The sequence below is a fragment of the Ochotona princeps genome, chromosome X (genome assembly GCF_030435755.1).
Source record: "Ochotona princeps isolate mOchPri1 chromosome X, mOchPri1.hap1, whole genome shotgun sequence".
NCBI lineage: Eukaryota > Metazoa > Chordata > Mammalia > Lagomorpha > Ochotonidae > Ochotona > Ochotona princeps.
This window is the reverse complement of record NC_080865.1, coordinates 46,245,253-46,259,156: the sequence shown is the minus strand read 5'-3', so window position 1 is coordinate 46,259,156 and position 13,904 is coordinate 46,245,253. Positions and strand designations below refer to the sequence as shown.

The following is a 13,904-nucleotide window of genomic DNA, read 5'->3' as shown; positions in this document are numbered from 1 at the left end:
GTTATTCTCTGTAGATCTCCCACTCATTTGGAGGGAGAACATTGTTAACTAGTTTCCCAGCGTTGGCCATGCAGACGGTGCAGAAGGGCGTTCTTGAAGACAAGGGATGAATGTTCCCGCTGGAAACAATGTATTGCGAACACGTGGTTGTGGGGGGCCTGAAGCGGTGACGCACCAGCGAACGACGCTGCTCAGTAAAGCTCGGAGCGCTACGCAGCAAAGCTCAGGATGGCTTCATGGAGTACGTCAGATTCTGAAGATGCTTGCGAGGTAAAAGTACCCAAAATTGAAGTATTTAGTAAATCTGGGAAACCAGTGAGAGAGAGGGGGGGGGGGAATATGAATGTGTGTGTGTGTGTGTGTGTGTGTGTGTGTGAAAGAGGGAAAGACAGAAGAGACAGAGATAAGCCGTTGGAGGTCTTTAAGGAAATCCATAGCTTATGGTTATATGAAAAACGGAGGCGCCCTGTGGGAGTATGTATGGGTAGGGGAGGACTAGTTTCTATAATTTCAGTAAGGCTTAGGCTTGTGAAGGTCGTAGCACTGGGCAGGGATGTGGAAGGCCCAGGCGTTTGGCGAGGCACCGGCGGCGGCCCTGCCTGCCTCCTCCCTGGATTCTGTGTGGCTCCCGAGGGGCGCCCCTGAAAGGCGGCCTGCGAATTCCCAGGCCCAGGTGGCGGGCGTTGGGACACGCAGAGGCAGATGAGCAGAACTCAGAAAGCACTCTCTAGGACATTTTAAGCCGGAGAGTTTCCTGGTATGACTTTTTCCAAAAACTACTCAAGCTAAATGGGCAGTTGTTAAAGTCATTCCAGTGGGGTCGGGGTTGATGACCTCTGCAAGGCTATGAAGGATCCCATGAGGGTCTCCTCGGGTTCTGAAAGGAAGCCATTAAACACCCCAAGATAGGACCCCTGATGGTCATCAAATGCGTTAGCCTCGCCTGTAGTTAACAGCTGAAAGAAGTCCTGATATGTGAGCAGCAGGACAGGATTGCGAGATTTAACAAATAAGAAACCGAACACCCTTGCTAAACATCAAACGAACAACAAATACATCTGTAGCTTATAAAGCGAACAAGGTCTGGGACATACTTAATCATGAAAACGAGGTTGCTATTGGCGTGTTGCTTGACAACACGTGTGCGCCTAACCCTAGGCCGGGTAGGAAGGAGCAGGAAGGGCCCCCCGTGGGCGCGGCAGGTGTTGAGTACCTCCTGCCGGGGCACCCTCACAGCTGGGACCAGCCAGCCGTCCGAGGGCCGGTTTCTCCTCTCTCCAGGGTCGCGGAGGTTCCGGGAGGGTTCCCCCCCGCCACGCTCCCTGCGCCCCCTGCGCCCCCGCCCCCCGGACGCCCTGCCCCGCCTCTCGCGGCCCGGCTTCCCGGGCGCCGGCGCCCCGAGCGCCCGGCAGCCCGCGGGCGGCCGCACTGAGCCCGCCTCCCGTCCCCGCAGGGGTGGAGCCTGAGCGAGGAGTCGGTCGACGGCCTCAGCTCGCTCTCCCCGGATGACGAGGCTCAGGATAACATGGAGTCGGGCAAGATGGCGCCTCCTCCCAAGAACGCTCCGAGAGATGCTTTGGTAAGTGCGAAGGCTGAGAGGCGGGGCGCGGAGACTGACGCGGCCGGGCACCTGCAGGGCTGAGCCAGCCTGACAGCCTGAGGGGATTTTCGCCGGCTGGCTTTCAGCCCAGCAGAGGAGCGGCCGGTGGCAGTACGATGCGGGCTCTTCCTGGCCCCCACCCCGAGGCGATCTCCTGCCGTCCCGGCCGAGCCCCGCCGGAGGGTAGCTGTTCAACCCTCGCAACTGGCCGGCCGCCCAGTTTATCTCCTGGGCCTCGGACCGTCTGGCCCAGTCCTCGAGCCCTGATGTTGGTTTCCCTAACTGCCGCATCGGGAAATGACAGCCAGCTGTGCCACCCCACCTCCTCTGGGAATGGCCAACCCTGGCCTTTTTTCTTTCTCATTCCCCCCACCCACATTAAAAAAAAAAGTGAATAAAAGTTTTTTAGTGAGAGCATATGATATGAGTTGGGCAATCACTAACACTTGTTAGCACAACCATGAACTGAAGTTTGAATCATGCAGAAGGGGCCCTTGTATCAAAAATGAATACTACCTGCTGGCGAGCCTTGGTTTCTGCTGCCTGCATTACACGTCTGGCATTTCTGCTGCCTACATTACTTATCTGGCGTTTCTGTTGATATCCACAGGTGATGGCGCAGATCCTGAAGGATATGGGAATCACAGAGTATGAACCGCGGGTCATAAATCAAATGTTGGAGTTTGCCTTCCGTAAGTTCACAAAGCACCCAAGGCTTGCCTAACTTGTGAATTTGAAGAGTTTACTATATTTTTTTCAACCAAAACGTGTGAACAGAACTCAGCCTAAAGCACTAAAAAAATAAGATAAGGAAGAGCTCAGTGTGGAGGGCAGTGAGATACTGCGGTACCTGTATAAAACCTAGCCTACGGACAGGACAGTTGGCTCTCAAAACCAACATTTTTTTTTTAAAGATTTATTCATTTTATTACAGCCAGATATACACAGAGGAGGAGAGACAGAGAGGAAGATCTTCCGTCCGATGATTGACTCCCCAAGTGAGCCGCAACGGGCCAGTGCGCGCCGATCCGAAGCCGGGAACCTGGAACCTCTTCCGGGTCTCCCACGTGGGTGCAGGGTCCCAATGCATTGGGCCATCCTCGACTGCTTTCCCAGGCCACAAGCAGGGAGCTGGATGGGAAGTGGAGCTGCCGGGATTAGAACCGGCGCCCATATGGGATCCCGGGGATTTCAAGGCGAGGACTTTAGCCGCTAGACCATGCCGCCGGGCCCAAAACCAACATTTAGTAAACGTTTTACAAATTAGCAGAACTTCTTAAGGCAAGTAGCCATAAATATTAAGCTGTGTTCATGTTTAAGAAAAAATTGTTTTGTTCTTCAAGGCTACGTGACTACAATTCTGGATGATGCAAAAATTTATTCAAGCCATGCTAAGAAGCCTAATGTTGATGCAGATGACGTGCGACTGGCCATCCAGTGCCGTGCCGACCAGTCTTTTACCTCTCCTCCACCAAGAGATGTGAGCAAGCATTTATTGAAAGGGATGTCTACTTAATCATTTTTGAATTACACTTCTCATAAAGCTTTTTTTCTTCAGTTTTTACTAGATATTGCAAGACAGAAAAATCAAACCCCCTTGCCACTCATTAAGCCATATGCAGGACCCAGACTGCCACCTGACAGATACTGCTTAACAGCTCCAAACTACAGGCTGAAATCCTTCATCAAAAAGGTGAGACTATTTGGTTAGCATTCCTTTCTTTAAAAAAAAAAAAAAAAAAAAGATATGGCACCAGTTCAGTAGATTAAAGGTTAAGATACTTCTTTATGTGTTTTTAAAAAGCACATAGCGGTCTCCCACCCAGTGGTTCACTCCCCAGATACCCACATCAACCTAAACTAGGCCAGGCTGAACCCGGGAGCTGGGGACTCCATCTGGGTCTCCCACATGGTGGCAGGGATGCAAGCACTTGAGCAGTCCCCTACTGTCTCGCAGGGGAGCTGAGACAGGAAGCTGGGACTGGGGAGCGGAGCCGGGACTTGAACCCAAGAACTCAGATGTGGGATGTAGACATTCCAGTGATAGCAGCTACACTGAACAGCCACTCTCTGATGAAAGCTTCAGATAATTTACTAGAATGTGTTTTTTTAATTTTTAGAACTAAAACAAAGTGCCAGGTGCTGCTCCTCTAGCCCAACCTTCCTTCCTTCCTTCCTTCCTCCCTTTCTTTCTTTCTTTCTTTTTTTTTTTTTTGTTTTGTTTTGTTTTAATGTCAGGAAATGGAGTCTGAACTCATTTATGGAGTTAGTAGCAAAGCTAAGACTGATTACGAGGGCCTCTAACTTCCAAACTTTCTACTGTACCAAACATTTTAGTGAGGCGTTATAATAGAGTGAATGATAGACCAATAGGAATACAACTTGCTTTCTGAAATACAACCACAGGCTCTCCTATCACTCAAGGTCATCAAGAGACCAGAGCTGTGATGCAGCAGGTAAAGCCATCAGCTATGGGCATCCCACATGGGCACCAATTTGAGTCCTGCCTCCTCTGAGAATGGCTCCCTACTAATGCTCCTGGGAAAGCAGCAGAAAGTGGCCCAGGTGCTTGGGCTCCTGCACGTACATAAGATGCCTGGCTGAAGCTCTTGACTTCTGGCTTCAGGTTGGCCCAGCCTTGCTCCTTGTTACCATCTGGGTAGTGAACCAAGGATTGAAGATCTCTCTCTCTAATTCTGCATTTCACCTAAATAATTTAAAAAAAAAAAAAGATTTTTAAAATCACAAGGAAGTCTGTTAGGCTAATTCAAATAGGACTCTGCCTTAAATTCTGTATGATGCTGTCTACTTCTCTTTCATCACTAGATTTATTTAAACACATTTGTTTATGAAAACTTTAGTTTGAATATTGGATTTGGAACATTGCTAGAATAAAAGCAGGACAGTCCCGCCATGGTTTATCCATTAATAATTCATAATCTCAACAATCAGATTTTCACTCTTGGTAAATATATGTCTAATCTTAGCAACATTGAAACTAATTTGTTTCTTCAATCCCCCAGGGACCTAACCAAGGAAGACTAATTCCTCGCTTAAATGTTGGTGCTGTCAATAACAGACCTACCACTCCTACTCTAGGTAAGTGAGAGGGGGAAATGATTTTTCTAACTGGCAAAGAAGTACCTGGGTCTTTGGTTTTGAACTGTAATCCATGTCAAAAGGTGAGTCACAAATTCCTGTATTTGTGTTGCCATTGATAATTTTACTTGTCCTCCAGTAAAACTATAAACAGTCAGACTTGAGCATGAGAAAGCCATGAAGAATATCTGATCCCGTAGAGGAAGGGCTCACCTCTGAGTCTGGGAAACACTAGGATCCATTTCTGAATATCTTTGTCTTCAGTAACTTTATCCCTGAATGGACTGTTTCCTGGAGAAAGAGAAGTATTCGCCTCTACATCCCCAAGGAAGAATTGGAAACAGATACATTTGTATAAGGCTGTGTTTTGAGAGCAGTGACATCGGTATTCATATGAAGTCTTGAAAAATTTATTCATGAAGCAAACATGTTGAGGACCTGTTAGGAGCAAAGCACAGGAGCAGTATGCTCCCAAGGCTAAAGGATGTTAACCAAGGCTTGTGATCTAGTAAATGGGATAAGATCCTACTAATAGGACTCCTATGACATACCAAGGAAATGCCAGAGGCAGGAGATGGGACTTGTGACAAAGCAAATCAAGACATTTTCTAAATGGATCTTAGGTAGAATTTAGACGATGAAGGGCTTGGACTAGATTGGTACTATTATCCCCAAGATCTTTGTCTGCTTAAAAAGTCTCTGAACATAGGAAAGCAGTAAATATTTTGATTACTTGGGGATCTCAAAGATCAGCTGCTTTTGTTAGATGCATGTTGGCTTAGCATCATGGGCACAGGAGGAATCTTCTAATTCTCAGCAAGTCACAAAGATTGGAAGTACCACTTAAGTAATTGATAGAAAGCTTGTCATCTTTCTTTTTTTTTTTTTTTAAGATTTATTTATTTTTACTACAAAGTCAGATATATAGAGAGGAGGAGAGACAGAGAGGAAGATCTTCTGTCCAATGATTCACTCCCCAAGTGAGCCGCAACGGCCGGTGCTGCGCCAATCCGAAGCCAGGAACCTGGAACCTCTTCCAGGTCTCCCACATGGGTGCAGGGTCCCAAGGCTTTGGGCCATCCTTGACTGCTTTCCCAGGCCACAAGCAGGGAGCTGGATGGGAAGTGGAGCTGCCAGAATTAGGACCGGCGTCCATATGGGATCCTGGCGCGTTCAAGGTGACGACTTTAGCCACTAGGCCACGGTGCCAGGCCCTTGTCTTCCTTCTAGTGTCTTATTCAAACTCTCTATGGCTACATGTAGCTAAAACTTAGTACTTACTGTATTCCAGATGCTTCATGAAGCATTTCACATGGTTATTCACTTAATTTTCAAAAGACTTTTTTTTAATTAAATGGGTATGATTATCCCCATTTTACAGATGAGAAAACTGAGGCACAAAAAGATTAATCATTTCCCCAGGAACACTGAGCTAATGGGGTATTAAGAGTTCGGATTCAAATGCAAGCATGTGGGCCTAGACCTACATTATGTAGCATCATGTACTTTTCAAGAATTCTTTTGCTCCTATTTCTACTGGTTGGTTTTCTCATTTTTCATTGGTTTCCTGTGCTTTGAAGGTAGTATGTGGTAAGCTAATGGGAAAAGAGTATAAATATGTATGGGACGTCATCTAGATAACATGGTCTGTTAATTATAGCTACAGCAACCCCACAAACAGCGCCTGTTCCAAATAAAGTTGCAACTCCAGGATCAGTGACAAGCCAAAGATTCACGGTGCAAATTCCACCTTCTCAGTCTACACCTGTCAAACCAGGTAACGTGATTCCAGTGGAGGAGCAGTTTGTGAATATTTTACAATTGTGTAATAGTCTGCGTCCCTATAGCAAGGGGTACATTGTTTTCATACCACTGAAGGGTGGCAACCCTGCTGTGTATCTGGTTTCTTCAGAGGGGTCTGTGGACCCTCTAAAAAGCATATACAGTTTTACGTATGTGTGACATTTGGAGGTGGAGAGGTGAGAGTGTTTAGGATGCTTATCACATTCTCAACATTGTGAACTGAAAAGGTAGGGTCTATAAAGCTAAGGCATGCTCAGGGAAAAGCACTGAAAGCAAAAGCTTAAGAAAAGAATTCAAGTTAGTGATGAGTGTAAAGAAACTGTGCCTTTGCAGACATATACACATGGTTGGAATAATACAAGAATTCTGTTAAATCAGTTTATTAATGCCTGTATTTTTATTTTACACCTCTGAAAATTGCTTATAATAAACAATTTATATAAAATATTGGCCTGTGAGAAGCTTGATCCCTGACCTTGAATAGATACCTCTAGCATATTCCATGAGGAATCCAGTGCACTGCTTTCCATGACTTTAAGTACTAATTAAAATTTCAGACAGTTGTTTTGTTAAAGTAACAGAATCTCTTTAACCTTGCACTAAATGTGGTTAAACAGATTTATTTTCTGCATACATAGATCAGAAGATTGCATTGTGCTCCGTAAATATTATATAACTGTTATGTGTCAATAATAGTAATGCAGTTATTACCTATGTTATCAAAATTGTATTTGGCGTTGTTACATAGTTCTGTTTTGTTACATAGTTTCTGCTTTTGATTCTGGGTAATTCATATTTTGGGGGTGCTTTTTCCTCTGTTTACAGTTACTCCAACAACTTCTGTTCCAAATGTTCTGATTAATCCTTCAATGATTGGGCCGAAAAATATTCTTATTACTACCAACATGGTTTCATCACAGAATACTACCAACGAGTCAAACCCATTGAAGAGAAAACATGAAGATGATGAGGACGACAATGATACCATGTGAATAGTCTAGATGCATTCCCAAAGTGAAATTGTTTTTGAGCCTAGAATACTGAACTAGAACATTCTGTATCTTAAATTTTGTCTTAGAAGAAATGTAGCTGCAATATTTTTCATATTAGTTAAAACTGTTGGATTTCTTTAATAAGAATATGATTCTTACTAGGCTTTCAAGTACTTGTTTCTTAATAATTTTATTAACATTGAGGCCTACCATGGCATTTTGAGAAATCAGATTTTTACCACGTGTCACTGACAATCTGCCTAATCTTTAACAGCTTAATTTCTAACCTGCATTTAAATATTGCCTTCTTTTGTAAGATAAAAGTCACTTTTATTGTTACTAACTTTTCTGACCAAATTTCTCAAGAAACATTTTTGGGTGGGACAGATTTAGGATTATAAATCCATTTTGATTATATTTTAACTTGCTTCTTGGTTCTAGCTTTCCACCTCAATTCCCTTACGAGATCCCATCCATTTTTTGTACCCTTACCCTATAGGTTTTAAGTTTCTTCCTGTTGCTCTTAAATTCAAAAGGCCATAAGTGGAATTTTTAAAATACCATTCTTGGTAATGCAACTGTCATTTTCATATTTTGAAAATATGTTCTACATGCCTCCTGGTCTGTGGTTCAACTTTAACCTGAAGCTTTGCATTTGCTTTCTGTTTCTGAATCCAAAGCAGAGCAGTTGAACTTCGACCCTTGCATTTTATGCTTGTTAAGCTTTATTCTGCTTTGACAGGTAGTTCTAGGTCAGTTACGTTTGTTCCAGGGTTCTATTCCAAGTTGATAAGTCCACCATATTTCACATTTCCAAATTTAACAAAAAGAGGGTATAGCCTAAAATCTGCCATGGTGAGTATTTAAACAAGACGAAACCAGTGAAGAGCATTTTCTTCTTTTCTACCATGCTTTCATCACTACGGCCTGAACACTCCTATGAGCATAATTCAGAGCATACTTGCAGCTTGTCACATGTAAGAAGGGATCAAACCTGGGAGGAGACTCCAATGTTTCTCCTGTCTCTGCAGCTTCCATTTAGGTGTAAAATCACGTTTCCCATTTGTCCACACCTAAAATTCTCAATTGGGAATGGCTTCAAAGCTTTTGACATGATAAGCAGCCCTTGTTTCTGTTTAAGTTCAGAGGATTTTGCAAAAGTATTTCTATATTGAAGTAAAATTTCACAACGTAATTTAGAAGTTATGGCCAAGGGTCCTGAAAACATAAATGGAAGTTTCATTGTGGGTAGTGCTTGATACGTGCGAGAGAATCTCACTGGAGAGAAATGTATCAGCACAATCTGAATATTTTTGAGTGTTCAGGAAAGAAGATATTAAATTGACAAGAATCAATCTGATCAACAATAGGAGAGAAATGCTCATTACATTGCACAGGGTATCATTTCTTGAATGTTCTCAGGGAGGCAGCATGTCAGAAGGCCTAGGTTCCAGTCCTGGCTCCATCACTTACCGTGTGACCTTACTTCACCTCTGAGCCTTGTTCTCTTCACTAGTAATAGGAAAATAACACCTGTCCTGCCTACCTCACAGGGATGTTGTGAGGTGTCATTTGTACACATTCTTGCAAAGTTGTAAAATGCCAGATACCTATATGGGATTATTACTATTATATTTGTTCTAAGATTATTAATAAAACTTTGAGCAATTGGTGATCTTTCATTTATGACTGAAGGGATTCAAGGGAGATGAACAAGACCAAATAATTCTGAGAGCAATGAAATAATCGAGTTTTGCTCAGTGGATGAACTCATGTTTGTTTGCTTTATGTGTAATCAGCCCATGTCTGACTCATAGTGAAGCAAAATGTAAGTGAGTGAATCAGGGTGTAAATAGGTTGAAAGAAATCACATGCTGTTTTTAAAGGATATCTATACCCTTTTAAAATATACATCTTTTTTTTTAAGCTTTTTGTTAATATCTAATTTAATTTTTATTACATTGCATTATGTGACAGTTTCATAGGCTCTGGGAATCCCCCAACCCCTCCCCATGCCCCCCAAAATATACATCTTAATTCAGCTTGTCATCTGGCCGTTCTCTTAGCAGATCAGACCACGGTGGGTTTGCTCTTTCATATGAAGACTGCTTACTCTGGCATATCTCCCCAGATCTAGCTGCAAGAGTTAATTTGAGACCGCTTTCTTGGCCTCCAGCCTCCAGGTGGAATTTTTAAAGAGCTGTGCTGTCAGTGACTGGAGTGAGGCTACTGTTTTCTTAACACACTTCTCTTTGTAAAGAGCAGGAAACAAGTGTCTACAATCTGAGTGTGTGCATAGGAATACAGGCAGCAGACTGGAAGAAGTGATGCCCACTAAGCTCTCAAGGATAGATGCTGAAGGGAACAGCTTCAGTCATGGGAAAGAAAGCACCAATCAGAACAGCAGGTACAGAGCAATGTGTGTAAAGCACCACCACTTGTATGTCATAGTTATGTGTAGGTAGATATGCTCGTGGATGGGTTTTTTATTTGCATCAAGTAACTCTAAATTGAAGGAAATTGGTCTTGTTTCTGGGAAAGGAAACTGGTAGTTAGAGAGATGAGATACAAGGGTGTTTTCTCACTGTGTACCTGTGCTATACATAGGGAAATTCTGAACATAAAAGGAAAAAATAGGGCCCGGCACAGTGGTTCAATGGCTGTATCCTCACCTTGCAAGCGATGGGATCCCATATGGGCACTTGTTCCCATCCACTGCTGCTCCACTTCCCATCCAGCTCCCTGCTTGTGGCCTGGTAAGGCAGATGAGGATGGCCCAAAGCCTTGGGACCCTGCACCCTTGCAGGAGACCTGGAAGAAGCTCCTGGCTCCTGCTTGTGGCCTCTTGGGGAGTGAACTAGCGGACGCAAGATCTGTCTCTCCTAACTTTCCATGAAAAAGAAAAGAAAAAACAAAAGCAGATAACACTGAAGAATAAATTCCTCATTTTTTAAAATGGAGATTACAATTTTTTTTAATAAATAGGCATATATATGAGGGTACTCCAAAAAGCTCATGAGAAAATAGAATGAAAAGACCGAGTGGAGAAGGCACATCTAGGGCCTGGCACGGAGGCACAGCACGTTAAACTGTCCCCTGCAGTGGTTTCATCTTAGGGGTCCCACATCCTGGCTATTCCACTTCCAGTACTGCTCCCTGCTCATGCATGTGGGCAGGCAGTGGACGACAGCCTGAGTGAGCCCCTGCCACGCTTATGGCAGATCCAAAGGAAGTCTCCGAGTCCTGGTTTAGGCCTGCCCTAGTACCAACGCTGTAGCCGTTTAGACAGTGAATGAGTGGATATTAGACCTCTCTGCCTGTCTCTCCTTTCAGTGTGCCTTTCAAATTATTTAATGATGGCAACATCCACGTCATAATACCTAGCTCCTGACTGCAGCTTCTTGCTAACCCAGACCCTGGGAGACAGCAGTGATGCCTCAAGTAATTGGGTTTCTGCCTCACACATGGAAGACCTGATTTGAGTTTCTAGCTCTGTGCGGCTCTCAGAAAAAAAAAAAAAAATTATCTTCCATACACTGGTTCACTGCCCAAATGACTCCAACAGCCAGAGCAGGGCCAGTCCAGAAGCAGGAACTTCTTCGAGTCTCCCACATGCTTGCAGAGGCCCAAACACCACTGACTTCCCAGGACATTAGTAAGGAGCTATTTCAGAAGTAGTGCAGCAGATATTAACTGGTGCTCATATGGGATGCAGGTACTGCACACAGTGACTACCTACACCACAGTGCTGGCCTTGTTCTCAAAATTAAAAAAAAAAAAAAGTTTATTTTGATACAAAAAATTTGAAATCCACGTCTACTTTTTTCAAAATATGTATTTCCCATGACATGCTTTAAGTTCCTCATATGTTGGGATCCAGCATGCTGGCTCAGCAAGCTAATTCTCCACCTGTAGCACTGGCATCCCATAGATACTGATCCATGTCCCAGCTGCTCCACTATTGCAGCTCCCTGCCTGGGAAAGCAGCAGTAGGTGGTCCAAATCCTTGGGTCCCTGAATCCACATGAAAAGCCCCGAAGAAACCACAAGCTTCTGGCTTTGGATCAGCTCAGCTCGTCTTGTGGTGATTTGGAGAACCAGTAGATCTCTTTCTATCTACCTCTCAAATGAATAAAAAAGGATTTTAAGTCCCTCATTTTCTGAGAGTAAAAAAATCAGTTTGTAAGGGTGAGCAACATTTTACCAGTAAATTTGTAATTCCATATTAAGTTGGGAAGCCATACCTTACACTATTCAAGTTTATACGTAAACTGTTATTTTCTATTTTTCAAAGAAAGATTTTTAAAAATTTATTTGAAAGACAGAATTATAGTGAGGACAAAGAGAGCTTCCATTTGCTGGTTTACTCCCCAGATGACAAGGGCAAGCTGAGCTGATCCAAAGCCAGGAGCCAGGAGCTTGTTCCAGGTCTCCAAAGTGCATGCAAGGGCCAAAGGACTTGCGCTATCTTCCACTGCTCTCCCAGCCCACAAGCTGGTTTCTGAAGTAGAGCAGCTGGGGACCCATGTGGGAACCCACTTAGCATGCCAGTGCGAGAGGCTTAGCTCGCAATGCCACAGTGCCTGCCCCTTCCACTCTTTTCTAAGTTTTAAGTCCTCTCAGGATAAAAATACTTTATATTCCCTCAATTGTGCCTTATATACATTGTACATACCGAGCACTCAAATATTTGGCTAATTTCCAAGACTGGAGTTTCCCCACTGGTTTTTCTAGATTAACAATCCAATAAAGTGGAGGAAGATCACAGACTTGGAGTCTAATAGAAAGTAATCAAAAGAAGCACTCTAAAGAAAAAAAAAAAGTTTGAAAAAAATTTTGAATTGCATTAAACATGAGTGTCAGGATTCAGCTGGTGAAGCTGCTGCCTTGATACCAGCATCTCACGTGAGGCCCGGTTCAAGTCCCTGCTGTTCCATTTCCAGTCCAACTCCTTGTTAATGTGCCCGGGCAAGCAACAGCAGATGGCCTTAGTACTCAAGCCCCTGCAGCCATTCAGGGATGAACCAGTGGATTGAAGATTTCTCTCTCCCCATGTCTTTCAAATCAATAAATTTTTTAAAAGTTATATTAATTATGAATGGATCTTTTCCCTCATCATTACCTTTAATACATTGTTTTAATTACCATTAAATTACATTATTATTACAAATGATGTAGTCTGTATGCACATACCATGCCTGCATGTCAAAGTGACTGGGTTCAATCCTCAGTTCCAGCTCCCGATTCATTTCCTGTCAGTATAGACCTTGGAAGGCAGGAATGTGAGGCTGGGTTCTTGCCACCTGGTTCCTGACCTCAGGCCCCCCGCCACTGGGAACATGTGGGGACTAACCAGTGAATGGCAGTTTGCCATCTTTCTTTGCCTCAGATAAGTAAATAGGTTTTTAAACATTAGCAGATTTTTATTCTTGAGGCTATTGAGACATTTACAGTTCTGGCAGTTTTGGGAATGAAACTGACAGGCAAGTATGTAGCAAAGAGAAAAGGTCTTTTAAATAATTTTAAATACAATCATAACATTCTACCTTGCTCAACTGCAAGCAATATTTATGGTGTAGACTTCTGATCTGAACTACAATGACATAACTATGCCAAGGTAAGCCTATATGGAACAGAAGCTGTAAGAATTCAATCTTTTGTGGTAGTAGCTAAGTAAGCACAGAAATTTGTATAAGCATGTGACTTAGAAATGTGAAGCTTAGAAAGAGTTGAAAGCAGTCATTTTTGGGGAACAGGAATTGAATGGGATGGACAGGATAGGCTCTTCTTGTTTTATTATAACCCTCACTTTTTTTAAAAGATTCATTTATTTTTATTTGAAAGGCATAGAGAGGGGGGAGAGCCATGGGTGCAGGGGGGGCTCTCATCTGCTGGATCATTCCCAAGTGGACATAAAGGCAAAGGTTGAACCAGGCCAAAGTCAGGAGCTTCTTCCAGGTCTCCCACGTGGGTACAGGCTCCTAAGGACCTGGGCCATTTCCCACTGTTTTCCCAGGCCATAAATGGAGAACTGGATCGGAAGCAGGGCAACCAGGACAGAAACCCACATGGGATGCTGGTACTGCAAGCACCAGCCGCAACTTTTAAGTTATGAGCATGCATGGGTCTAGCACATCACCTAGCATTTAAAACTATTCCATCTGCAAGTTAATGCCCAGCTCTGGCTCCTTATTCCAGCCTCTGGCTAACAGACTCTGGGACTCAGGCAGGCTGAAGTAATGGGGCTTTTTCCACCCCCTTGCGAGTACTAAATGGAGTTCCTAGGTCCTAGCTTCGGTCTCTGGCCAGAGGCCCTTGTGGGCATTTGGGAAGTGACACAATGTCACAGCTCAGTCTCTGCCTTTCAAATATTTTAAAATTATGACCATGCATCTCTGTGCCTGTGGCCT

General features: G+C 43.8%; 1 protein-coding gene across 1 annotated transcript; it reads left to right on the top strand.

Moving 5' to 3' along the window:
* Positions 1 to 205: 205 nt before the first annotated feature.
* TAF9B (TATA-box binding protein associated factor 9b) lies at positions 206 to 8,284 on the top strand. The gene is made up of 8 exons (XM_012929124.3): positions 206 to 270; positions 1,454 to 1,579; positions 2,211 to 2,292; positions 2,944 to 3,080; positions 3,159 to 3,293; positions 4,624 to 4,699; positions 6,360 to 6,476; positions 7,328 to 8,284. Exons 1-8 carry the CDS (start codon positions 229 to 231, stop codon positions 7,492 to 7,494), a joined length of 882 nt encoding a protein of 293 aa, XP_012784578.2. The 5' UTR covers positions 206 to 228; the 3' UTR covers positions 7,495 to 8,284.
* The last annotated feature ends 5,620 nt before the right edge of the window (positions 8,285 to 13,904 follow it).

Excerpts from the sequence above, each read along its gene's own strand:
- TAF9B (XM_012929124.3), top strand. The coding sequence starts at position 229 with ATGGCTTCATGGAGTACGTCAGATTCTGAAGATGCTTGCGAG. Across the intron at positions 271-1,453 it reads ATTCTGAAGATGCTTGCGAG|GGGTGGAGCCTGAGCGAGGA; the intron begins GTAAAAGTACCC and ends CCGTCCCCGCAG. Across the intron at positions 3,294-4,623 it reads TGAAATCCTTCATCAAAAAG|GGACCTAACCAAGGAAGACT; the intron begins GTGAGACTATTT and ends TCAATCCCCCAG.